The 26,147-nt window shown below is 35.8% G+C and overlaps 2 protein-coding genes across 3 annotated transcripts; one reads left to right on the top strand and one right to left on the bottom strand.

The window, feature by feature from the left end:
* Positions 1-647: 647 nt before the first annotated feature.
* Positions 648-10,066, bottom strand: LOC144968095 (leucine-rich repeat-containing protein 47-like). Its single transcript, XM_078906087.1, has 6 exons — positions 8,956-10,066; positions 6,941-7,057; positions 6,090-6,205; positions 4,548-4,650; positions 2,044-2,206; positions 648-1,705 (listed from the first exon to the last, which is right to left on the bottom strand). The coding sequence occupies exons 1-6, from the start codon at positions 9,940-9,942 to the stop codon at positions 1,518-1,520; spliced, it is 1,674 nt and encodes a 557-aa protein (XP_078762213.1). The 5' UTR covers positions 9,943-10,066; the 3' UTR covers positions 648-1,517.
* A 1,346-nt stretch (positions 10,067-11,412) lies between these two features.
* LOC144968092 (ubiquitin carboxyl-terminal hydrolase 30-like) lies at positions 11,413-25,790 on the top strand. 2 transcript variants are annotated; one of them, XR_013644518.1, is made up of 9 exons: positions 11,433-11,667; positions 12,901-13,071; positions 13,564-13,664; positions 14,236-14,334; positions 14,987-15,190; positions 15,743-15,883; positions 18,145-18,347; positions 19,523-20,296; positions 21,986-25,790. XR_013644518.1 is itself a non-coding variant. In XM_078906082.1 (8 exons), exons 1-8 carry the CDS (start codon positions 11,571-11,573, stop codon positions 19,947-19,949), a joined length of 1,443 nt encoding a protein of 480 aa, XP_078762208.1. In that variant the 5' UTR covers positions 11,413-11,570; the 3' UTR covers positions 19,950-20,588. The 2 variants fall into 2 exon arrangements, 1 of the variants encoding a protein (XP_078762208.1); XM_078906082.1 differs by lacking the exon at positions 21,986-25,790 and having other exon boundaries at positions 11,413-11,667; positions 19,523-20,588.
* The last annotated feature ends 357 nt before the right edge of the window (positions 25,791-26,147 follow it).

Genomic DNA, 26,147 nt, shown 5'->3' with positions numbered 1-26,147 from the left:
AACCGATGTGTACATATATGCAGGCCTGACATCTGAACCAACCTATGGGCATAGTTTAACAGTGTTGTAATGGACAATATTTTGTGTCATTTTTTTTTAGTTTTCCATTACAGAAACAAGCCTATAAGGAATTGGGTTATCAGACCTGTAAATAAGTGCATGTCTATCCCGATATACTAATCGTTTTGATATGGTGAGTCAATAATCATTCTGAAACATTGTCAAAGAAATCGAAAACTACTTCTAACACTTTTTCTGATGTATTGGCATCTTTCAAAAGACATTGAGGTTTCAGATTATATTTTCTTTGGGCAATAAAATTGATTTAAAAATTTGCTATTTAAAAAAAATATATTTATGAAAAGATAAATTATTGTTTTTATTATTATCATTATTACTATTCTAACAATTAAAAAAAAAATAATAAAAAAAAAAATAATAATAATAATAATAATAATAATAATAATAATAATAATAATACCTGGTAATTATTATTATTATTATCATCATGATTATTATCATATCATTAATGGTGATGACGACAATGATGATTATAGTGTAGTCATAATTGTAGTTATCATATTATCATCAAATAAATATGTAAAAAAAATTTATAGAGCGCCAATCTCCACTGAACGTGTTATTACTTTTTTATATTTTCTCATTTTAAAAAAAATCACATTCACATTAATATTCTCTATATGAGCTTAGTGATAAAATATGAAAAAGAGGAGATAGAGCCAAATAGAGTAAGAACTCAGATATACATATATGTGTAGTGGCCCAGGAAAACCCTCAAGAATGGTCAAAAACGCTCATTTTTCAGATATTTAACTCGTGATACAGCTATGTTTTCTGAACATTTTGCAAATTTTTATATCAATTTATATAAATTAGTTCATGAGATATTGAGATTTGAAGTTGGGATGGGAGGATTGAGAATTGTCGAACTCTGAAAAATGTGTTCTAAGATTTAACCTTGTTTTACCTTTCGTAAAGGTTTTAAAGGAAATATGGCACAGACACCTTTTTGATTGCATGGAAACACAGCAACTCACTTTCAGTAGTTATGCTGTTTGACTTAATTAAAGCTAAATATTAACTTGGTCTTTGATCACATTTCAATAAAACATCTTGCAGGATACAAGAAGAAGAAAAAAAAGGGGAATCAGTCAGTTTAATCACAACAGGCGCTCAACTTTCACAATGCGTTCAGCATGCCAAACAAGAGGGTATGCTATGGGGATAAAAAGCCAATTTTGACATCTAAGCCACTAATCACGAATTTTCGCCTCTGTCTTGAAAAGTCTTTGAGGGCATTCCTATAGGTTTTCCTAGATCAGCATATAAATAAAAGTACCTACACATAGATTTGCAAATTGTTATCTTATGGTGTACAAGTAGAAGTGTTAAGAACACAAGTCAGATTGCACTTATCGAAAACAACTTGACCTTCAACTACGACTACCTAACAAACAGTTCAGTAAATTCCTTTCATCATCCATCTGTAGTTTTGTCTAATCATGGTTTCTTTTCACGTCAAATGCTGGGTTCAAGAGGTCATTTTTTCCTGGATAAATTGCCTTCAACCGACCTTCCATGTCAACCACCTTGACCTGTTCTACAGTCAAGGACTGAGGACCTTTGATTTCTTGGTCAACCGTTTGAACACTGTCATCATCATCACCCGCTTGTTCAGAATCACCTGAAATATAATTGCAAAGTAAAAACTCTTGTTTAGCGACATTGATATACAGATAACTTGACAATATAAATAGACACTTAATAAAAAATTCTATTTTTTTTCTCTGACTAATCTGATGACTTACTCGAGTGTATAGTACAGGTACAATGGTACTCATTATGGTCCAGGCTTCAGGCCTATATAAGCTACAGAGGGAAAATGGTGTTCTAACACAGTTGTGTGCCTAGAATGACCCTTAAGATTTTACACACAAATGTGGTCTTTATTGGTCAAGTTATGTATCGTACTGTCAAAGGTCATAGGTTATATACATACATAGAAATAATAAGGCCAATTACCTTCTGCAGCTGGTGAGGCAGCACCAGCACTGTCTGCTGATGATGATGTGCCTACACCTGTCAGCAATGTGGCTTTGAGAAGCTCTTCCATAACAGTTTTACATGTGTCCAGATTTTTGGGACCCGTTACCTCCAAAAGGATGTCTGTTGTCTCTTTTGAAATCTGAAATGGTTGATTGTAGAAATGCTACATAACCAAGGCATTCAAACTGATATCCGGTAAAGAAAGAAGAAATAGATCCTGCTTGTGTATTTTATATTATAGTTGCTATCGACCCCTTGTAAAGTGCCGTGAGCATCTTTAATGAATATTGTGCTTTATAAATGCTAAATTTTTTTATTATTATTTTTTTTTTAATACAATAGAATCCACAAAATGTCAACACTCTTAAAGTCAGAATCTGTTTAAAGTCAACACCACCTGTTCGCCTCAAATTTTCTGTATATTATCTAAGTGTGCACCATTGATAATGGATAAATTTATTATTCTATATTAAAGTGTAGAAAGCCATTTTCAATTCTTATTTTTATCAGTCGGTTTTCATCATATTTGTGACTGCGTGGAAAAAATTCATTACAGTTCAAGCCAAAAAAAAAAAAACTGCTAATTTTTCTATGACAGTAAACGCCAATAATGCCTAAACTTTTTTGTAGATTTCAAATGGTTTGGCATAGTAATGAGGAAATATGTTGAATCAAATTTGGCATCCTTGTGAAACACGACTGACCTCGCCTTTTTAAATTGACAACGACTTTGACTGATGTTGGTATAAAGTGAAATGAAAAAGATTGGTTATTCAATGTCTCAATAACAAGGAAATTGCCAAATCAAATGCATTTGCTGAAAGGCCAATTATTATTCTTTCCGCGGCACATAAGGTTATTAAAAGTATTGAGGGAATCCGACTAAAGCAAAAGAAAGATAATTGAATGCCAACAATTTTGATTCAGACCAATTGGAGGCTGCTTTCTTCCCTTCCCAACCAAAACCTAATTTTTTTGCAATAAAAACTAAAAAGTTATAGCATTTCAAAAGAGAAGTATTGAAATATGTTCACATTTGATCAATGTAATTTCTACAAGCCAGACCTCAATGTAGCCCTATTTTCAAACATTGGAATTTTGTATGAATCGCTTCATCAATCATTTTGCAAGGTCCTCAATCATAGACCCAAGTCACATTTGCGATTAGGGTCTAATCTTTAATTGCCATCCCAATGTTCGAGTTTAGTGACAATAGGCCAAAATAATGATCGGTACACATTCTTGAGGGGTTTTTCTACCAAATACATATGAACGATTAAGGAACAATGGAATTATAAAGTAAATCAAAGGTCTAAATCACTGCACGCACACACACACACACACACACACAATTTTAAAGCAAATTTTAACAAAAACATGTCAGTTTAACAAAAATTGCACTAAATACCCAAGTCCTCTTAATAATTGGAAAACCTCAAGGACCATGTTGAACAAAAAAGTATTCAGCAATTCATGAGACAAAGGCTTTTAACTGCGATTTTCGAAGACACCACAAGTTTTGAACTCAAGACCAATTTTTGTCGACAAAACAGAGGAAAGCATTGCAAGCTGTCTCCATGAAAATGGTGTGAGCTTGAGATTTATAAAATATATCAAAATCTATTACATCAGTAAAAAGTAATCCTCCAGAGCCATCAGGCCCATAGAAATAGCAATTGCTTGCTATTCTTTGGATAGAACTCTAGTTTATTGCCAAGTACTTTCCACCAAACCCAATAGACTCAGCTACCCATTCATTGACTGCACACCCAGGATCGATCTTGGTCCTTTTGCGTGTGAAGCATGTGCTCTACCAGCTCAGCTGACTGGACCCCCCCCCCCCCCCCATTATATCAACAAATCAAAAATAAAATCTTGAAAAATAGCAATATGTTTTGAAAAGAAAAAAGATTTAAGTGATTCTCTCTCTCTCTCTCTCTCTCTCTCTCTCTCTCTCTCTCTCTCTCTCTCTCTCTCTCTCTCTCTCTCTCTCTCTCTCTCTCTCTCTCTCTCTCTCTCTCTCTCTCTCTCTCTTTTTATTTTTTTTATTGTCACTTATTGTAATAAATTAGTAATGAAAAAAGTGGCAAATGAATGGAGTTATGTAATTTGTATAGAAAACAAAACTAAATCAGATGGATAAAAAAACAAAAACAAAATTAGGGAAATGTAAATGTGTACATATATGCAGACCTGACATACGAACCCACATGGGCCTAGTTCAGCACTGTTGTAATGGACAATAATTTGCATTAATTTTTGAAATTTCCATTACAACAATGAATAAAGCCCATACGAAATAAATAAGTGCATGCTGGGCAATGCAATTGCTTAAAGGTGTAGTCAACCATGTCAAATCTCTCCCGTTATGTCGGTGAGTATTTTTTCTAATTTTGTATCTTTATTTTATTTGGAAAGGGGTGGGGGCGGGGGGGAGTTGCTACAATTATAAATAACAAATTACACTATTTCTTGTTTACCTTTGTCTTCTCGCTGTTTGTAATAGGGGGAAGAGAAATACAGTCTCCCTCAGCATCTCTTAAATATGGGTATTCTGGCATATCTTTCAGAAGATTTAAGTATCTGCAGGTCAAATAAAGTGAGAAAAATTATTATTTTAAAAATCTGTAATCTGTAAGCATATCAACATTTCAAAATAAATTACTACAACTCAACCGTTATAACCTTGAAAATAAAGGGAAATGAATTTCTATTCTTATGTCTTGATGGTCGCTTCTCTGTGAAACCTTTGCAAAAGTGTGGTAGTTAAGAAAAGGAAATAAGGGATCTAAATTTAATTTAAACAGGACACATGTAGATATATTGAAGTTTATATACTGGTAGGGAAATGAATCGGGGAAAAAAATAATAAAAATCAGCCCTTCTGCATGTCACTGAAAGATACCACTGTCAAGGCATTAATAACTAGAATATATAGATAATCTATCCAACAAAAGCCCAAAATAATTGGATATCACCAAATGTAATAAACTTGCTCCAAAAAAAAAATAATAAAAAAGTAACAACAGACAGTGAAGTGTGATTTGAGCCAAGTTACAGAGAATTGCATTTTCTACTCTGCAACCTCACCAAATGCAAATCTTTATTGTAAGAAAGGTTTATTCAAAAGTGATGCTTGATAACCGCTTCCGTAAAGACACATTTGCTTAAAAGGGTTTTAACAAATTATGAAGATAATTCTATATCACTACTAAGAAAAAAACCCAAAAACTTGAGCTTTTATATAGGGCAATATCCACTAAACATGTTCAAAGCGCTTTACAAAGGGTGCCTTGACCAACAGCAACACGTAACATGTAGAACAAGACATGATGCCTGTTATGCAATAATACAATATGTTTTTTTCCGACAGAGACAATGCTGTTAAGAGATAGTTACTCATTTTACACATGAGTACTGTGAGATAATGTGAGTAAAGAGCCTTTTCCAAGGACTCAACTATGCACAGAGCGAGGCTCAAACCTAGGACCTTCCGATCCAAAAGCGAGTTTCAGAACTCAAGACCACATAGCCGCACAAGGACAATATGTGACCCACCATCTCAAATCAGTACCAAGTCGGAGTGAACAGATTCCAAAAATGGGATTAAAAGTTTGAGACTTCATTGGTTTGACAAACTACATTAATAATTCTTCAAGATAGACAAGATGCTTGATACCACATATTAATGGAGTCAGGGATGGCTTCTCACTGTAGAGCTATCCTCTCGTCAACCAGGCAGAGTTGTCGTAACAATAAGGTTGTGGGTTCGATCCCCCATCGACGTGGAGTTTTTATTCCTCATTGTCTTCCGGCATTTTCCTACTCACTTCATTTCTTGTTATTATCAACATAAGTGCCCGTTCCACTGAATTCACTTTAGTTTTCTGAATTAATTCTTTGTAGTGGGATAAATTGAATTGATTAACATTTCAAAATGTAAACATATAAATCAATTTTCTGTGTCCGATTCAACCTGACAAAATTTGAATCTTAGGGTCACAATAACTAAAATCCCTTACTGGTGAATTCCACTGAGGGTTTGTCGTTTCTTTAGCTTCCTGTAGGCATCGGCTTCACTGTTCAGATCCTTCATCAAAGCGTCTGCTGTTGTCTTTTTCTTAGACAATGGGATAATCTATTTTATATAAAAAAAAAAAAACAAGCATTGATAGAGAAGTTATTTCAATTTTACAACAAAGCTACTTCACTAATCCATTCTCAGTGACAAACAAAAATGCATATAAAGCCAAATAGGAAAAGAATAGCTACTGTCTATCATTTCAAGACAAAACAATCACTAATACATCTATTTGTCATTATTTTTGAAAGGTTGAGATGTTATGTGCCATATTAGTGTGTATATCTTCAAATTGAACCCATAATAGAAACTCTTTGTCCTCAAGCTCCACTATATGTTGTATTTTTGCAAAAGGCCTCTCAGGGCCCCATCACCGCAAAATTCACAAATCCTCAATGAAACAAACATAGAAAATTGTGTCTGCTCTCTGAATCGCATCAAGCCTGCAGATGAGATGTGCAAGATACTTCTCTGCCATTTGTCTGGATTGTGATTTATTATTGGTTGAAGAAGGGTTTTGAGTCCGAAATGTTCCATGTTTGGTATTTTCTTCTTTTTAGAAGCTGTTATTGTTATATTTTTGTCATTTTTTGTTCATTACTTTTAACAGTCCACAGCTTCTAGCACTGTCCTCAACTGTGATGACGAAATTAATGACTGGCTGGAGACTTCCTGTGTTGAGTTGTAGCCATACGCTACTACTACTACCACTACTAGCTTCTAGCAGCATTACATTATGTAATATATGTGATACTGCTATAAAGTTGACTCTGATTTCAAACGATTTCTTACCTGAATGGAACATGGTGCAGCAGAGCCATAAACAAGGGGTCCTTTTATCATTTTAAGATCATGAGTGGCTATGGTGGCAATCTGGCGCTTGTCGCAAACAGAATCATGAAGCTTGGTCTGATGAAATAAAGAATTACAGTGAAACCTCTCGATAACGATACCACCCTGAATAGTAACAAGGTGCCATGCTCCTGATTTTTCTGCTTTATATTGATAGTAACAGAAACCTTGATATGGCGACATATATTTTAGTCATGTAGTATGAGTGGCAATGATAGAAAAAATTTCCAACTGCTATTTCATCATGCTTTGTTAATTCTCTATCAGGTCACATTTCCATTTCATAAGTAAAAGTTACATCATAGTATTCTTATTAAATGGTAAAGGCTGGCTAAGGAGACCACGATTTTGGCATCTTCTCATTTTTGGAGATTACAATATCTTCTGCTTATGTGAAAAAGAGTTCCTTTTTATTGCTTTCCTTTTTTTTCTTCTTCTAAGGTGTAGCAATAATATTTAAAAAACTGGTTATACTGAAATTCAAGGAACTTAGTTATTCCATTTTGGTTTAAACATGATATCTCAAAAAGTTACCAGAATTCTCAAGGGGCATTGTTGACCCAATGCTGTCATTAATCCCAGGGTCTCATATAATGCATAGGATCACATTCTTAAACTTTGCAGTTGAATTAGTGTGGTGTGTGTATCTAAAGATGATGTATGCATGCAATATCTATCAGTCTTTTTTGCCAGGTGCTTACTTACACCAGAGTTCAGTGGTGAAGTATTTGTAAAGCACTTCATCCAAGCACAATACCGGAACCTGGGTTGGCTTTTATTGTGAACAAACCAATGTGGTGTGTGTATGGCTAGGCTTCGACTATTCGGACTCGAGTCTAAATAGTCTCCTGTGGCTAATCGGACTCAACTTCCAAATCGCATTTGCAATCAACAGATTATTCATATTCAAACTCGGTATGAAAAGTCTCCCGCGGAAGTATAGCTTTTCTGTTTGTTTTTTGCTTTTATTTTCAAATATTTTAATTATTGATAATTACATAAAATTGATGCAATTGAAAATAGCAGTAATGGCATAGTAACTAGAGTAGTCTAAAACTGCTTTATTTGTCGAGAAAGACAAAGTCATAGATCAATTGGTAGTCCAGTTAGAAATTATAAAAGAACAAAAGTTAAAGCAGCTGTGATCTAATGGAAAAGCTTTTCTAACAACATAACATGATGTCCACCTAAAATCAGAAAGAAAAAATATATTGTGATAGTGTTAGATAGGTAACAATCCATCTACAGACCGAAGTACGGGTATGAGCTGAGTCAGTGTGATAAAAGCCCCCCCCTCCCTCCCTCCCTCCCATGATTGCGATTGGACTTTGAGTCAGAATAGCCATGGGAGACTATTCAGACTCGAGTCCGAATTGACACTTCAGTGGGACTATGTGCAAAACAGTGGAATCCTGATAAAACCAACACCGGAAAAAAAAATATCCATTATCAATGGAATGAACTCAGATAAATAAAATCCAGAAAATTTTTAATCAACAAGAGGTGTTGGAATTTTTTTTAAAAACAAAAACAAAAAAACCTTGAGCTTTTATATAGCGCAATATCCACTAAACATGCTCAAAGCGCTTTACAAGGGGTCCCTAGCCAACAGCAAACTTAAGATGTAGAAGCCTATTAGGCGATATATTACAAATTTTTTTTTTCGGACAGAGACAACACTGTTAACAGCCAGTTACTCATTTTACACCTGAGTATGGTGAGAAAATGTGAGAAAGAGTCTTTTCCAAGGACTCAATTATGCCCTGACTGAGGCTCGGACCCAGGACCTTCCGATCCGAAAGCAAACATACCACTAGACCACATCACATAGCCGCACAGCAGAAGTTGACTTTATGTGGATTCCACTGTACATCACTTCTGTTTGATTTTGTCAAAAACCTCATTTCTTAGATTTTAAAAATATATGAAGACAGATCGAAAGGACCCATACTTACTTGTAAAGCAATGAATCTTTTGAACATGTTGTTTGATTTTCTGAAATTTAAATTCCGTATAATGCAGCACACCATGTATGGGCGAACTGACAAAGCTCCTGGGGTGACAGAAACTGTCAAACCATCGTTAAACTTTAAAGTTAAAATGACGTCACGTGTTAAATCTTCAACTTCTGAGCTTACATCACCCCTTTTTTTCTTTTTAGACTTTCCACCTTTCTTGGGTTTCCCCCCACCTTCACCAACTCTTTGTTTCTCCAGAAGACCTCTTAAATGGGTCAGTAGTGCCTTTGTGGAGTGTTCTGCTAGCTTCAAGAACTTTCTATCTTTCATTTTATTCTCAGATATACTCAACTCCTTAAGTTTGGGGCATTCACATAGTTCTAAAGGAAGAGTGTCAAGTTTGTTATCAGACATATCTAATTTTATCAAGTGGCATAGCTGGGATATTTCTGGTGAAATGTTTTCGATTTTATTATGGGCAGCATCAATGGTGCTGAGAAGAGTTAGGCTGGGATCATATATTCCATCTGGCAAGGAGGATAACTCATTCCTTGAAATGCTCAGATACGCAAGCTGTGTCATCTCTGAAACATCTGGAAATGTTTTCAAAGAGTTAAGATTTGCATTAAAAGACTGAAGGTTGACCAGATTAGAAAATGTTGCAGGTAAACATTGGAGCCTATTGCCAGAAATATCTAAAAACTTCAATTTTGTTAAAGTCCCTATTGAACTTGGAAGTTCTTCAAGCTTATTGTTTTCTAATGTGAGTCGCGTCAATTGCTCAAGATTTCCGATATCTGGTGAAATACATGCCAATGGAGTTCCCGAGATTTTCAAAAGGTATAAATTCGACAAGCCAAATACATTCGGATCCAAACCGTTCTCCTCTATTCTTTTGTTGATATCAGAACCTTGCAGATTTAACTCTCCACGATTTTCATCTCTCGCTTGGAGTACCTCACTCCAATACTTGGACGAAGCCATTTTCAGTCTTACGGTTTCCAGACAATTTCACAATAATTCCAAACAGGCTGTCGATCCACCTTAACCTAAAAATATCAACAATCAATCTTTCAACTTCAACATGAGCATTGAGCAAGATGACAGTTACTTTACAGTCAACAGCAGTCTAGGAGAAAAATAATAAATTTGCCAGATATTTTCTGTTCATAACATCAAATGAGTAAAGTAAAATGACGCTGTTCATAGCCTAGAAGTAATCTTTACTTTAATTTTCAGTGCGAATTGAAAATATGCTTATACAAATTGAACGTTGTATCCTCAAAAACTTTACAAAATGTCACTTGTGTATACACATTATTTAAGCTCTCTGGTTTCACTTTGTAATTTGTAATCGACAACCTGGTAAATAAATTTCGACCCTGACCTTTGAGGTTCCAAGAAGGACCTCAGATGAACTATGAACCCGTGTCCTAACGACCTCATTTCCAAAAGAAAGTAATACTTCCACTCATAGAAATAGAATAAACATACTTCCACCTAATTGTCACGTGGCATTTCAAATTATTAATTACCGCATCTTCTTTCTCACGATTTTCAAAAAATATAATTAACACACGTGATATCCTTCACTTTCTGGCAGAATATTTCTGATTTGAAGGTTATATCCAAACCTATTTGATTGGATTAGAACGATCGTGAACTAACGTGAGAACTCAATGCTTAGAACCACAGATAACGTGGTTAGAACCAACATCGATTAGAAATGATAAAGTAATTTTAAATAATATACCGGCCTTTTTTTTTAATTCCAAAAATTCCGAGAGGTTGTCATTCATTTTACGAACAATATACGTGGAGTATATTGAAATAAAATCTCAATGCATTTAACATATATTTTTCTTTCTTTTCTCTAGCCGCTGTAATGTGCCATATGATGAGTTCTGTTTTTGGCGGTACATTTTCTTGAGCTCAACTATTTCGGATATGTCAATGACTAAAGAACAATTATAAAACAAAACTGATGGATTACGTAATGCCCGAACAAATAGAATGTGTGGATCTTATAATAATATGATCCTCATAACAAATTTACTTCACAATGCACACATAGATATACCTTTTACAATTTAATACAACAGGGAACATAGTGTTTTAATGCATTGAAATTAAGACTGAATTCAAATGTATCCACATACAAAAAATTACAAAGTTACTCACTCGAACTACTCACTCCTCTTTCAATACATTTTTAAACCGTCTCTCTCTCTCTCTCTCTCTCTCTCATCACAGATCGACACAAAACCCAAAACAGTGTCCATTACAACAATGTTAAATCAAGCCATTAACTATGTTCGATTATTAGACCTGTAAATATGCGCACCGAGGTTAGAGTAAAAAGTCATGATTGTTTGAGTAGGTTCAGTAAATGTAACATAGTTATTCTGTATTTGTTAGAGTGTACGGATATCCAGACAATCCGATGTAACCAACGATTTCCGGTTGTACAAATTGCCAGAGCCAGAGACTAGCCAACTGACTGCCAGATTGAAGATTATTATTATTGACTGCTGTCTTGTTTGTCAAGCAACCGTACTCTGATGTAATGTTTGTTGCCTTTCAATTTCAATCGTGTTTCTAAAACAAACAATATGATATCAAGATTTCTTTATGGAATTGGTGGTACACTGATAACAGCAGCTGCTGGTTTATACTTATTTTATGGGCCCTCGAAGAAAAAACCCAAAGGCAAGTCTGACTGATCTACGATTGACTACGACTACGTGACGGTCGACACTCTCACTCATGAATCGTAAACTAAACAGTTCATGCAAAACAATAATAGACTGTCCAGATAGTGTGATTTTTATGCCTTTTCACCCTGAGCCCATTTAACTGCAGTCTTCGTTTATTGTAACCTAATAATTTTTTTAATTGCGTCACTAGATATATTTCTAGTGGGGACGATCACCAAAAGAATAAGTGAATAAGAAAGTGAAAAATGAGTTGTACCACCGACTACGGCAGCGGTAGAAGAGAAGACTGAAGATGAGCAGTTTAGTTTTTTTTTTCTCTTTAGAGGTCATCTAAAACAGTAATTTCCTTTCCCTAACAGGTGGTGTTATCCGTTACTATGGTAATAACAATGAACTCAATGGCAGTAAAAAAAAATTTTCAGTCGTTATATATATGGAATTTGTTGGTTGAAGACGGTCGTAGTTCTAATTATTTATAATTAATAATAATAAATGGAATATGTAGATCTGTATTTATACATACCTCTGGTTTCATTTTGTGAATTTTACCCTTCTAATGCACGATAACAAAGGCGACTTGATGAACCCAGCAGGCCTGAAACAGGTAAAAACTAAAGTGCAAAAGTGTTTGTTACTTATTAATTTGAATGAACTGCATACACCGAATTTTTTTTTAAAGTACCTACCCTCAATATGATATTGGCTTATCAAAATTCTATGAACTTAGGCCCAAATAGTGCAGGTCTGCTATAATTCAGTTGAGCACTGTCGAAAGTAGTCCTTTGTATCCACAAGGCCCAGTTTGTATAGTTTGTTAACCAAACAGTAACCGTTGCTTGTTACCCAGAAATATAACTTTATGATAATTTTAGGCAGAATAATTAGATAATTTTTACCCTCTTAAGACCAAGGCTGCTGGTTTTCCTGAGACCCCTGGAAATCTGCGATTTTGGAGTCATAGGAGGAGTTTCCTCCTTTTAACAAAGTACATGTCCCCCAATCAACGTACTGGCAGTGAGAGACTTGATGTGTGGTGGAACAAATAGATGCAGTTTCCCACTGTCCAGAAGTTTGTTAGAGAGTATCAATGATAGTTTATCATCTCAGTTGCTCTAAAAGTGGTGGTTAGAGCTAAAAGGCAAACATTTAAAATGTTTCTCCTTTTTCACGTTTTGTCATCATCAGCTTTGTTAAGAGGATATTATAATTCTTATTTTTCAAACAGATCAGTGTCCTGGTCTGGAAAATGTTGGGAATAGCTGCTTTATGAATTCACTTCTTCAAGGCTGGGCTGCGTGTCCTTCTCTCTATGGATGGATTAAAAGATCTGTGTCTGCTGCGGAGGAGAGGACTAAAAATTCTTTACTCGCCAACACCATTTATAAAGTTTTGCAAGGTAATTTACATATATATATATATATATATATATATATATATATATATATATATATATATATATATGAATAATAAATAAATAAATAAAATTCCCTTTATTCATCTCATAGGGGAAATTTTTCTCTAGGGTCTATTCCAAGGGAAGACTGGAATAACCCGGGCGTCAGCTGCAGTGCAGCGCCGCAAATCGAGCTAAGGCAAGGTGACTTGCTCAAGGCCACACAGCGCAGCGACGGATGATCGAACTCGGTACCTTCCGGGTACGAAGCAAAGACTGTACCGCTGAGCCACGCTGCCCTATATATATACTAACATTTTGTTTTCAAATGAATCATTGATACGGCCATATTTTTAAAAATGAGGTGTTAGGTTTATTATCAAAGATATTTAGTGAAATATTATAGATACAGCTCTTGAACATCTTAATTTTTCTTTCTAAGATCATTTTTAATTTTCTCATTTTAATGTTATTCTTTTTTCTCTTTATTTTCAGTGTTAAATAATGAAGTTGAGGATTCATCCGACCCTTACAACCCAAGTGAAGTTTTTTCTGCCCTTAGAGCAAGAGGATGGGTTATCTCTGGAGAGGAACAGGCAAGTATAGGGAATGAGATTAGCGGAAAAGTAGCGTCCCTTGATTGGACGTCACCCATGGTCTGTGACGTCACCGGCGGAAAAGTTATTAGAGAGAGAACGTCATGTTGGTTGTGCGCATGCGTCTCTCATCCTCGCTTCCAGTGAAAGCGGCTTGAGACACTTCAAAACCAAAGTGACGTCCAATCAAGGGATGCTACTCTTCCGCTAATCTCATTCCCTATTGGATTTTACAACTAATTTTTGTTATATTGTGTGCGGCTATGCAGTCTTTTGGTGTGACACTCGCTTTTGGACGCATAGCAAATCCTTAGAAAAGGCTCATTATTCAAATTCTCCTTACTGACTCAGGTGGAAAATGAATACCTGGGCATTAACAACATTGTCTCTGTCAGAAAAAATTGTAATGTCGACTAACAGGTATCACATCACATCTTGTCCTACTTGTTAAGTGTTTCTGTCGTCTAGACACCCCTTGTAAAGTGCTTTGATGAGCATGTTTAGTGGATGTTCCACTATATTTTTTTGTGTGTTTTTTTTAATCTACTCATCTCTTATATTTTATCTTCAGGATGCGCATGAACTATATCATGTCCTTACAGAGACATTGGATGAGGAAACCACCCGCTATCCAGGCATTGTTTCTCTTTTTGACATCAAGCATATACAGGTAGGTGGATGACGTTGTTAAGCCAATCATTCACAAATTCACACAACGGCTCACCTTGTCCGTTTCTGTCATCTCAGAATTATGACTATTTTGATTATATTTTCTTTAGAACATGGAGTGAAAATTATTGTTTTTGGATTTATTATTATAATGTCTGCAAATGTTTATTTTTGTTGATGTAGATGACTGATATTATTTATAGCATAATTGTTAGAGTGTCTGGCGAGCAAGAGAACGAGATTTGATTCAATGGAGAAATCAGAACTACTACTACTACTACTACTACTACTACTACTACTACTACTACTACTACTACTACTACTACTACTACTACTACTGCTGCTGTTACTACTAATACTATTATTATTATTATTATTATTATTATTATTATTATTATTATTATTTATTATTATTATTATTATTATTATTATTATTATTATCATTAATATTATTATTATATTATTATTATTACTACTACTACTACTACTATTACTAATACTGCTACTACAACCACCACCATTACTTATTTATACTACTACTATTCTTTCATTCTGATTCTCCCAATCTAAGTTATGTGTATTAGCTAAAGTGAAATGTTTGTGATATCTCATTCTCATACTTTTTCAAACAATTTTTATTTGTCTTTACTAAGGACCCACAGAACGTTTATCAACTGGAAAACGAGGCAATCACTCGCAGTAGGGGTCTTTTACCAGTTCTCCCTGCCCGCAGTATAGACCAACCAACCAGAGGTCTCCTGGCAAGTCAAATGCAATGTCTGGTTTGTGGTTACAGATGTCCAGTCAAATATGACATCTTCGACAGTTTAAGTCTGACATTTTCCTCAAATTATTGGGTAAGAGTATATCATAATGACTGCTATTAGATAAATGTTTAGGGTTTTTCCCTCACATAGTTTTTGTGTCTGGCCTTGTCCTCAAATTATTGGGTAAGAGTATATCATAACGACAATTAGATAAATTGTGTTCTTGCGGTATAGGACACTCGCTTTCGGATCGGAAGGTCCTGGGTTCGAGCCTTGCTCGGCGCATAGATGAGGCCTTGGAAAAGGCTCTTTACTCATATTCTCGCATCGTACTGGGGTGTAAAATGAGTACCTGGCCATTTAACAGTGTTGTCTCTGTCAGAAAAAAAAAATGTAATATTAATATCGCCTAAAAGGCGTCATGTCTCATTCTACTTGTTACGTGTTGCTGTTGGTCATGGACCCTTTGTAAAGCGTTTTGAGCACATTATAGTGGATATTGCGCTATATAAAATCTCAATTTTATAAATGTTTTGGATTTTTTTCCTCACTTTTGTCATCCATTTCCTTTTCAGGCATGGGTACCTTTAAATACTGCATTGCTTTTATCTTCAACCTTTGATCATTTTGTCTCTTCACCAGGGATCTCTCAGTCTTGAAAGTCTTCTGTGCAAATTCATTTCCCCCGAAGTTGTCCAGGAAGTGGATTGTAAAGAGTGCGGGAAAAAGAAGGGAATTGGGAAAGCCAAATCCAGTTTTCAAAAGCGGGTTTCCATCGGGAAGGTTTGTCGTATTTTATTGAAGTTTTTATTATTATTTGTTTAAAATAAGAAAAGGACAGGGAAGTTGTGATGTCACACCTTCTACTCATCCGATTCCAAACTCCTGGGAGGTGTGTATGTAAATTATCTATTGGAGGATTAATAATGAATAGGTTACATATTCAATCAATAGGTGGCATAACTGTGTTAGTAGCAGGATGTACAGGCAGATTTTTAGGATTAGGGGGCATAAGATTGGGGATAGGTGATGTTTATTGACGACCAGAATATATTTAGACTAGAAAATAAGATGCCATCACTGTGAAACTAGAGGATCAATTACACAAGGCATGTGGTCTAGTGGTATGACACTCGCTTGTGGATCGGAAGGTCCTGGGTTCGAGCCTCGCGCTCGGCGCATAGTTGAGTCCTTGGAAAAGGCTCTTTACTCACATTCTCTCCCCGTACTCAGGTGTAAAATGAGTACCTGGCCGTTAACAGCGTTGTCTTTGTCCGAAAAATTGTAATATCGCGTAACAGGCGTCATGTCCCGTCCTACATGTTAAATGTTGCTGTTGACCAGGGACCCCTTGTAAAGCGCTTTGGGCACATTTAGTGGATATTGCGCTATATAAAGCTCAATTTTTATGTTGTTTTTTTTTTAAGGCATGTATCCAGTCCTCCAGAAGAGTGGCTTTACACTTCCAATGAGATTGAAACCAGTTTTTTTTTTTTTCATCACATTTTGTTCCTTTTTGTAACAAGAAACAATGAAGTTGATAATGTTATAAATCATTGTATTATTCATTATTCCCACATCTTTTCCTATTCTACTAGTTTCATATATTTTGCATTAACCTTTGACTGATGAGTTGTGATTTAATTCTGACCTGACATAATATCAAACCATTTTTGCTTTAACAGTAACAGTGGTGTGATAGTGAAACCAGTCTCAACCCTGTCACATTCGTCTTGTGTCTCTTGCTTTAAATAAAATTTATTCTCGCTGTTAAATTCTTAATATTTTACAAAAAATTGTTGACGAGATAATTGGCTGAAAGAAGCCGCAAGCATCCGTCCATGCCCCACCAGGCCGTTTCAAAAAATCTGCCAAACCCTTCCTAAAATTATCAATAGATTTAATGACGGGCCTGCTTTCATCACATGGGTTTTAACCAACTGAATGGGTATGTTTCATGCAAAAGAATTCATAGGATTGGTGTGTGTGGTTGACATTTTAAGAGCATTTCATAATTTCGCAAAACCATGTTTACTGATTAAGTTAATCTCTTTATTTTCACATTAAAAAAAAACTTGCTTAGAACAATGAGCATGCATATGGCCTGAGTTCTGGGTGAGCGTGTTTATTGACGTGTAAATTTATTTGGTAAACATTCTGTTTCGCTGTCAGAGAGTGTTTTTAGCTGGATCATGCTTAACCCATCGCGGCCCAAATCGTCCGTAATCGCCCTCTCAAAAAACATCTCCAACAGTTCAAATCGCCAGGTACCCAGCATCTTTGAACCCGTAAACTAAAAACGTGTGTAGAACCACTTCTTTTTATTTAGAAAACGATAGTAGTGAAAGTGAAACTAGAAATTTCCTGATCGTTTTTATCTCAATTCGTTTGTCTGCTGTGCTTTTTTGAAGTTTTTCGACCAAATCGGTTATGGTAACATCCTTTTTTTTTTTCCTGAAATGGCGTTTGAATTCCTCAATTCTCGGGCGTGATCAACATTTTTTTTTATTGGATAGTGACGATGATAGTGCTCATTCATACACTGAATCAGACATTGAGGTTGAGTTGGATGCGAATTTTGATGACATTGACAATGGATTTCATGTGTTTTTATATTATTACATATTTTTCAACTTTAAAATATTTTTTTCAAATCAAAATATAAATCAATAGTCCAAAACAATACATCAAATTAAAGGCCATTCATTCTTCTTTCCAAAACATCTTTTATTTTGTTTCTAGCATGCCTCACATTCTTGCAATGAATTTTTTAATGAAGTGTACCACGCAATTTGGAAGAGTTATCTCCCCTCGCATGGTCTGCAAGAGACATTTTTTCAGATTATGCCCGGCCAGCAATGGGTTAACAGAGTGCTTATAAACAGAGACCATTATACTGACTATTGTAAAGAAGTATTCAGAAATACTAGAAAATATTTGCATTTGGTTTTGAACATGTTTATATTGATAAGGTTATTACTGCACATATTATATCCATATATTTTGCTAATTTTCAAATCTTTGATTCATTTTTAAACCGTCAGCTTCCACAAGTTTTATGCTTGCATCTCCCACGTACGCATTGGATGAATATGGGGTCTTTAGTCAAAAGATATGATCATGTCAGCTTCCCAGAAGTATTATCAATGGACCCCTATCTACATTCAAAGCAGGTCAAGAGGTCAGGGTTCAAATCAATCCCGGGTTTGATGGGCGGTGCCCCGGAAATATTTACACCAAGACTGAGGTAATACTAACGATAGATAATTTTATAGCTCTTCATTTCTGAATACTTTCAAGATTTTACCTCACCCAACCCTAGGCCTCTATCTCTGTGCTGTCTGTCCAATTTTCTTCCTTTTAACTGGGGCTGATTTGACCTTAATGTGTTGCAAATGCCGTAAAATCCTTAAAAACAAACAAACAAACAAATAAGAATCATTCTTCTTGAGATAGTTTTAATTTCTTGAGGACTACAAATTCTTTTTCTGTTACAAAGTCTGACATAGCAGGTTTTTTCAAGAAAAAAAATCCCAATTTTTGCAATCTAAAAACAGCAAAATTTGCAAAAACGTTGCAAAAATTTGCGATTAATTTTCCTAAAAACCCATAATTAGTTAATGAAAGAGAAAGGTATTTGTTTGTTTTTAAGGGTTTCATAGCGCTTGCAACAAATGTAAGGTGGGTTTATTTTCTTTTTCCCCTTTACAGATTTTGCAGTCGCATTGCAAATCAGTGATATTTTGCGACCACAAGCGATGCAAAAATCTGCCATGCTAGATAGATGGAGAGAGCACCAGATTAAGCCTATCCCTAGATATTGATGGTGTCATCCTCTAACCCTGTAACTGGGGGAAAGGGGGGGGGGAATGAAATTTTATTTTTAGCTAGTTGTGCTCATTGTAGTGTTTTGATGAGGTTGTTTGTGGGTGTTATAGAACGATTCAATAAGTCACATTAGTTTGATGAGGCTGAGGTCATTTTAATGCCAAGAACCCAAGTCAACCGTTACAGAAGCCTGATGTAAACAAAGATTCAATATAAGTGAAGTGTTACATTACATAAATGTAGTTTCATATCACTACGTTCACAACGCCTTTCTGGTAATCAATCCTCTACCCATTTGGGCGCGACCAAGTGCTTGTTTATATAAATAGCACAAACTAATAAACATGACAGTTATTGCTTTGCATCAAGGACATGTACAATGATGTTTTGTAGAGGGTTTTTCTTTGTCTCTCCTGTAAAATTTTGTTTAAACCAGTTACACAGTTAGAGGATGGCATGGTTTGTATTGAATGAGTTCAGCAAAATCTGATATTTTTTTTTATCTTTAAGAAGGGGAATGGATTTCCAAATCACATGAAGGTCTTGTGGTAGCATGATATTATTAGATAACATTTTTTTTTTACCTTTCAACAGCCAAAATCAACATAGAAGACAGATTCCTTTACCAAATTCCAGACCTCTCAATCTGTTGAGAACGTTGAACTTTGATCAGCAAATGACCCAGACAGGCCTGTTTTTACAACCCCAGGCCGAACCTCATATTCCCAGCAAACTGAGCGACATCAACCACAATACTCCGCCAGAGGCTTTGAAAAAGAGCAACAGTACAGAGTTCACGTACAGGCTGGCATCTGTCATCTGCCATCACGGAGATGCTCTCCTCGGTCATTTTGTGACGTACCGACGGGGTATTCACAAGGCTGCCGATGGTTGCGGTGATCTGGGATATCGGTGGTGGTACACCTCTGACACGGCTGTCAAAAGAGTTTCTAGAGAGCAAGTGTTGTCCTCCGAGGCTTACATGCTCTTCTACGAGAGGGTTCCTTACAAATCTGTTTGAAGATGATTCAAATTTCTATTTGTATAAGATCATTTGAAGAAGTCAAAGTGATACTAAGCTGCTAGTCACTGCTAGAAGCTGTGGACTGTAAAAAGTAATGAAAAAAAATTAATATAGCAGCTTCGGAGAAGAAAAAATACCAAACATGGAACGTTTCGGCTCAAGATCCTTCTTCAGCCAATGATAAAAGCATTAAAATATCCCCTTATAATCCAAACATGGCAGAGAACTGCTGAGTAAGGGATATTTTAATAATTTAATTACTTTTGTTATTGGCTGAAAACATTCCATGTTTGGTATCTGGTTCTTTTTTTTTTAAGCTGTTATATCCATTTATGTCCAGGACTGTTAGAAGTGCTTTTTTTCCTATGGAAAATGGCTTTGATTTGTGCAATATTTAATAATGATTTCATTGTGATGGTAGATTTGCTGTATGGTATGGATGATGTACAGAACTTTTTCGGTTCCAGGGTTATATTTATACCACAGCATTATTAGCATAGATCATCTTTCCATCAATGTCATTATTCATCACCAACTCTTGTGTAGGAATATGGTAAATTGGAATTAGACTCTTATTTGATTTCTTGTTGTCACCCTGCAGCTTGTAAGCATTCATCATTTTAAAAAAAATAAAAATATTAAGCTTTTATATAATGCAATATCTACTACACTTGCTCAAAGTGCTTTACAAGGGGTTCCTGGCCAACTGCAAACACTTAACACGTAGGACGGGACATGACGCCTGTTAGGCGATATTACAAATTTTTCGGACAGAGACAACGCTGTTAATGGCCAGGTACTCATTTTACACCTGAGTATTGTGAGAGAATGCAAGTAAAGAACCTTTTTCGAGGATTCAAATATGCGCAATGAACCCAGGACCTTCCTATCCGAAAGCGAGTGTCATACCACAAGACCACATAGCCGCATTAATGTGCAAAAATGATTCTATCCATTCCGATTGGCTTTTTAAAATTTAACTGGTAATGTGTTTTCCTTTATCCGATGCTTGTGTTAACCATAGTTTATTTATTTGTTGTTGTTTTGTTTTTTCACAAAGTTCACCCTGGGCTGATGATATCTCTTTCTATAGCAAATACCAATTTAAACTTGTATTTTCAAATCTTCATCTTCAAGGAAAAATCCCTCCTTTTAAATGCAATCTTTGAATAGTGATACATTTACATCCAAACTTATGTTCACTGACACCTGTGTACAATGGGCACTCGACAGTGCCCATTTATTTATTTTTAAAATGATTTTTAATATAATAATGAACAATGAGGACATTTGTGATAGGGAGAGCTAATAATGTCACAGAATGTGAGATGGGTACTCCAGGAGATTTTGCCGACCCTTTCAGTTAACTAGATTTATTGTCTTGTGTTAGGTGGTCTGTTAGATTCCTGGCATTTTATATAGTGAGGCTATGTGGTCTTGTGGTATGACACTTGCTTTCAGATCGGAAGGTCCTGGGTCTTTACTCACATTCACTCACTGTACTCAGGTGCATGAGTCAAAGTTTGCTGGCGGACGACGGAAATGCCGGTGAATGAGAATTTCTAGGACTGTCTTGCCGGTGAGGGAGTTGATAGTTCACCCGCATTTGCTACCATTACCAGTCATCATTTACTGTATCACCAACCACCACTTGACTGCTACTACTACTACTACTGCTACTACTACTACTACTACTACTACTGCTGCTATTACTACTACTACTGCTACTACTACTACTACTACTACTACTACTACTACTGCTGCTATTACTACTACTACTACTACTACTCATGTGCGGCTATGTGGTCTAGTGGTATGACACTCGCTTTCTGATCGGAAGGTCCTGGGTTCGAGCCTCACTCGGCGCATAGTTGAGTCCTTGGAGAAGGCTCTATACTCACATTCTCTCACCGTACTCGGGTGTAAAATGAGTACCTGGCCGTTAACAGCGTTGTCTCTGTCCCAAAAAATTTGTAATATCGCCTGACAGGCGTCATGTCTCGTCCTACATGTTATGTGTTGCTGTTGGCCAGGGACCCCTTGTAAAGCGCTTTGAGCACATTTAGTGGATATTGCGCTATATAAAATCTCAAGTTACTACTACTACTGCCACTGCTACTACTACTACTACTACTGCTACTAATACTACTACTACAATCACACTACTACTAAGCTGGATTATTTCAGGTTTTTTGTGTATGGCATTCACCACTTTCAGGCGACGTGACCGTTGCCAACTTTGACCCATGCTCAGGTGTAAAATGAGTACCTGGCTGTTAACAGCATTGTCTCTGTCCGAAGAAATTCTTTTATTGCCTAACAGGCGTCATGTCTCATTCTACATGTTATGTGCTGCTGTTGGTCAGGGACCCTTTGTAAAGCACTTTGAGCATGTTTAGTAGATATCGCGCTATTTAAAAGCTCAAAAACCTCATAATCCACTGATTAGTTTCTTATCATTAACAATCGGACTCAAGATGTGTTAGGTAGTCAGAGCTGCCTACTTGAAACGTTAAAAAATTTGTAGTTTCCAAGGGAATGAATGAAAAGTCATTATAAATAGATTTACAATAAATCAATAATTTGCTATCACCATGATCCACAAGTGCACCAAAGTCCTGAATATAGGATCTTAGGAACTAAATTTTCCTTTTCAACAAGATTTATTGAGTCAAAGAGGTGAATGCAGCTCTGTAGCTGGAGCCAAAAATTCGTATTTCTATGAATTATTCGTAGTACTAGGCAGGTCTTGGTAGTTCATAGCTGATCAGTGAGGTCAAGGCCAGCATTACAGTATTACACTTTTATTGTTCTTGTTTTTCCAGATAGTCATAGCTATTGTCTTTGTGTTACTGTGGTGGCTTTAGGTATAGATTACTTCTGATATTAAGTTTTTAAACAATCTCCTTCATCTTACCATGTGTCCCAATAATGTGTTACTATGCAGGTATGTAGTTTTTGACTCATAGATTTCCTATTTCAAGGGTAACAAGCAATGTTTACTGTCCATTTAACACTTCAGAATCCTGGATAAACTCTAGCATGATGGGCCTTTCGACTCTGAAGGACCATTTTTTTTATTGACCCAAGATTATTGCAGGCACTGAACTTGAAAGTTCTCAAACTCTCCTTTTGTCTTTTGTAACTTGTACTATTTTCTTTCTCTTATGCGTTGAAATATTTAAAATGTGTGGTAAGCACCAGTTAACATCTAAAATTAAAGATGTCTTTGACCTGTAAAATTCAAGTTTATAGAAATAATCGACATGTCTCTATTATCCAATCAAATTTCTTCATTTTCTTTGAATAACACCACTGTGTTTTGAGCACTATCTCGGATATCTCAATGAAAACAGTCACAATTTATTTATTTGTTGTTGTTGATGAATAATTTTGTCTCATTGTATAGTATGGGTATCAGTTCTGTTTGTTTTTTTCTTGTCTCACTGCCGTGTCTAAAACCTACCATCATTTTCAATTTTTTTAGCTTTTAAAAAAAGGTGTGTAACTTGGATATGTAGCAATGTCGTTGTTGTGTGTGTGTGTTTGGGTGGATAGCTGGGTGATTGGATGGACGCTGTGTTCAGAGTGTGCTGCACTAACAATCTTATTGTTTGGTCCAAGTCAGACTTGCCTTTTTGTTGTTGTTGTTGAGTTCTTAGAAAGATTCACTTCCTTAGTCACTTCAGTTAATGTATGATGTTAGATATTCTATAAGAATTCCCAAATGGTATAAATTACATTTTCAGTTTTGTAGCATCAGTATTATGTATTTAATTATGCAAACTTTGTTGTTTTGAGGATCTCAAGAAGTCTATATGCGCAGTTGATGAGTGTTTTTAATGCACTATAAGCGATTCATAATATTGCATATATATTATTATTCTGTTGTCACAACAGTAGCAAGCAAACCAGATATAGTAATAGAAATGACAATATAATATTTGTCGTCTTTGTGTTTGTGTGTACACATCCAAATGTGATTGTGGTTTAGTTTGTGTGTACGAGAGAGAGAGAGAAGAGAGCTTACTGGAACTACTGTAAGGACAGGTCAAAGGTCATCAATTGAAATGGAATATCCTTATCTCTGAAAAGAGTATGGCTCTTTAAATTTAATAAAAAGCCATCAATTTGTTCTGTTTTTTCGATCATTATTAAACAACATAACATGAGATACATGTGTCCAGGATGACGGTTGGATACAGAATGCTGGGTGGGGTTCCTGACCTCCCATAGCGGGCAGGGAGGTACTTGCTGTGTCTTCTATCCCCCTATCTGTTTTCCAACTTGCTTTCTGTCTTTGTCTTGGAATGAGATTACTTGGTTTTGTCCTGGCCCTGGTCAGATTTCTGGCTGGGAGGGAAACAGTCAAATGCATAGTTATTGTTTTGGGAGATGATATTTTTTTCTGTGTAAATAATCTCTCTGTTATGTATTATTATATTTGTTATTTTGAGTGTATAATTTGAGCATTTGGGTGTTTTCCTCTTTGTTGGGTCTTGTGCTTGTGTCCGGTTGAGACTTATAGGTGATCTCAAACTAAGTACATTGATGGTATGCTCTTGGATTCTACATCTGATCCCTATTTGTTCCCAGTTCCCCTTTGTCTTACTTTCTCTTGGGTGCTTTAATTTGAATTCCAGAACTCTTTACTATCCCATTTTCTACCTTTGTACTGGCACTATGACCTAAATGTGTTGCAAGCGCCGTAAAACCCTTAAAAACAAAACAAACAAACGATACAGAATGACTCCCAACAAGGTAACCAGTAGAACAGACGCCAGCTGTGAACAATACCGTACTACATTAGTTACGATACTTAAATACAATTCAATACTCACAACACAAGTAAAGCTCTTAAAATAGTTTTTAATGGGGTTTTTTTTCTCTCCCGTTGTTGTATAAACAAGTCACAAAGGTAACAACGGGTGAATCATTGGTTAAAAAAAACAAAAACTAATGTTATATAGAGAGATGGGGACGGCACAAAGAAAATATATTGACTTTCATGAAAATCAACATACAGAGTCTTGAGTTATCTGTTACCTGGGTGGGATCTTCTGATCTCCCATGGTGCACGGAAGTGTCTCTTTTATGCTGTGTCTTCTATCGTCTATAATATCTGTTTCCCCTTTCCCAATTGCTCTATCATTGCCTTGTCTGAGCCTGGTCTTGAGCTGAGAGAGAAGCAATCAAATGTATAGTTTGTCTTTATGAGAGATTATATTTTATTTTTGTAAATCATCTGTTTTGTTTGAAAATATGATCTGTTGCTCTGATGTATTTCAAAATAAGACATATACAGTGGAATCGACATAAAGTTAACACCTCTTGTTGGTCCCAAATTTTCTGTTCTATATATATCTAGCTGCGTTCATTGATAATGGATAAAGTCAACCAATCTTTCTGGTCTGGCACTGTAATGTGATACTCAATCCAGAGGTACTTTAAGAATTTTTTTCACTCATAAAATAAAACTAAAATTCCCTTTATTCATCCCATAGGGGAAATTTGTCTCTGGTTTCTATTCCAAGGAAAGACTGGAATAACCCAGGCGTCGGCGCAGTGGCGGGTGTTCCAGCTCGGAACCTTTCGGGTATGAAGCAAAGAACGTACCGCTGAGCCACACTGCCCCCTATTGCTCTCCAGGATTTCTGTCATCTTATACCATTGCGTTTGTAAATCATTGTGACATTAAACTACATGATAATACAATTATAATCATTACGAATCCACCATCAGCCTTAATTCGTCCATATATTCTTGCCCCGTAACATTACGTTCTTCACTGCTGTGAATGTTTTTTTCATTGAAACAAATAAAAATTTTAATGTAAAAGGTCTTATTTAATTTTTTATATTTAAATGAAGATGGAATGCTTTTTGTGCATCTTTGAGCTCTTCTTTTCCCCTATGATGCGTCATTGTGATTTCTTTCCCTGTTGTAGCTTTGTGTTCTTGTCCTGGAATGAAATTACCTGAAGGGATAGGTCAATTGCATAATTGCTCTTTAATTTTGTTTATTGTAAGTCATTTCATTTGAATGCATCGCTCTAAATCTAAACCTGTGAATGTTTGTGTGTGATGATAAGATTGCTCTTGTTTTCACATCTACGTCCTATCTGAACTTTTTGTTTGTGTGTGACCCGTTTTGTTTTTATGTTTTTAAAGGTTTTACGTCGCTTGTGACACATTT

This window comes from Berghia stephanieae, chromosome 3 (genome assembly GCF_034508935.2).
Source record: "Berghia stephanieae isolate SIO BIC M18660-M18661 chromosome 3, UCSD_Bste_1.3, whole genome shotgun sequence".
NCBI lineage: Eukaryota > Metazoa > Mollusca > Gastropoda > Nudibranchia > Aeolidiidae > Berghia > Berghia stephanieae.
This window is presented reverse-complemented; position numbering and strand designations above follow the sequence as displayed.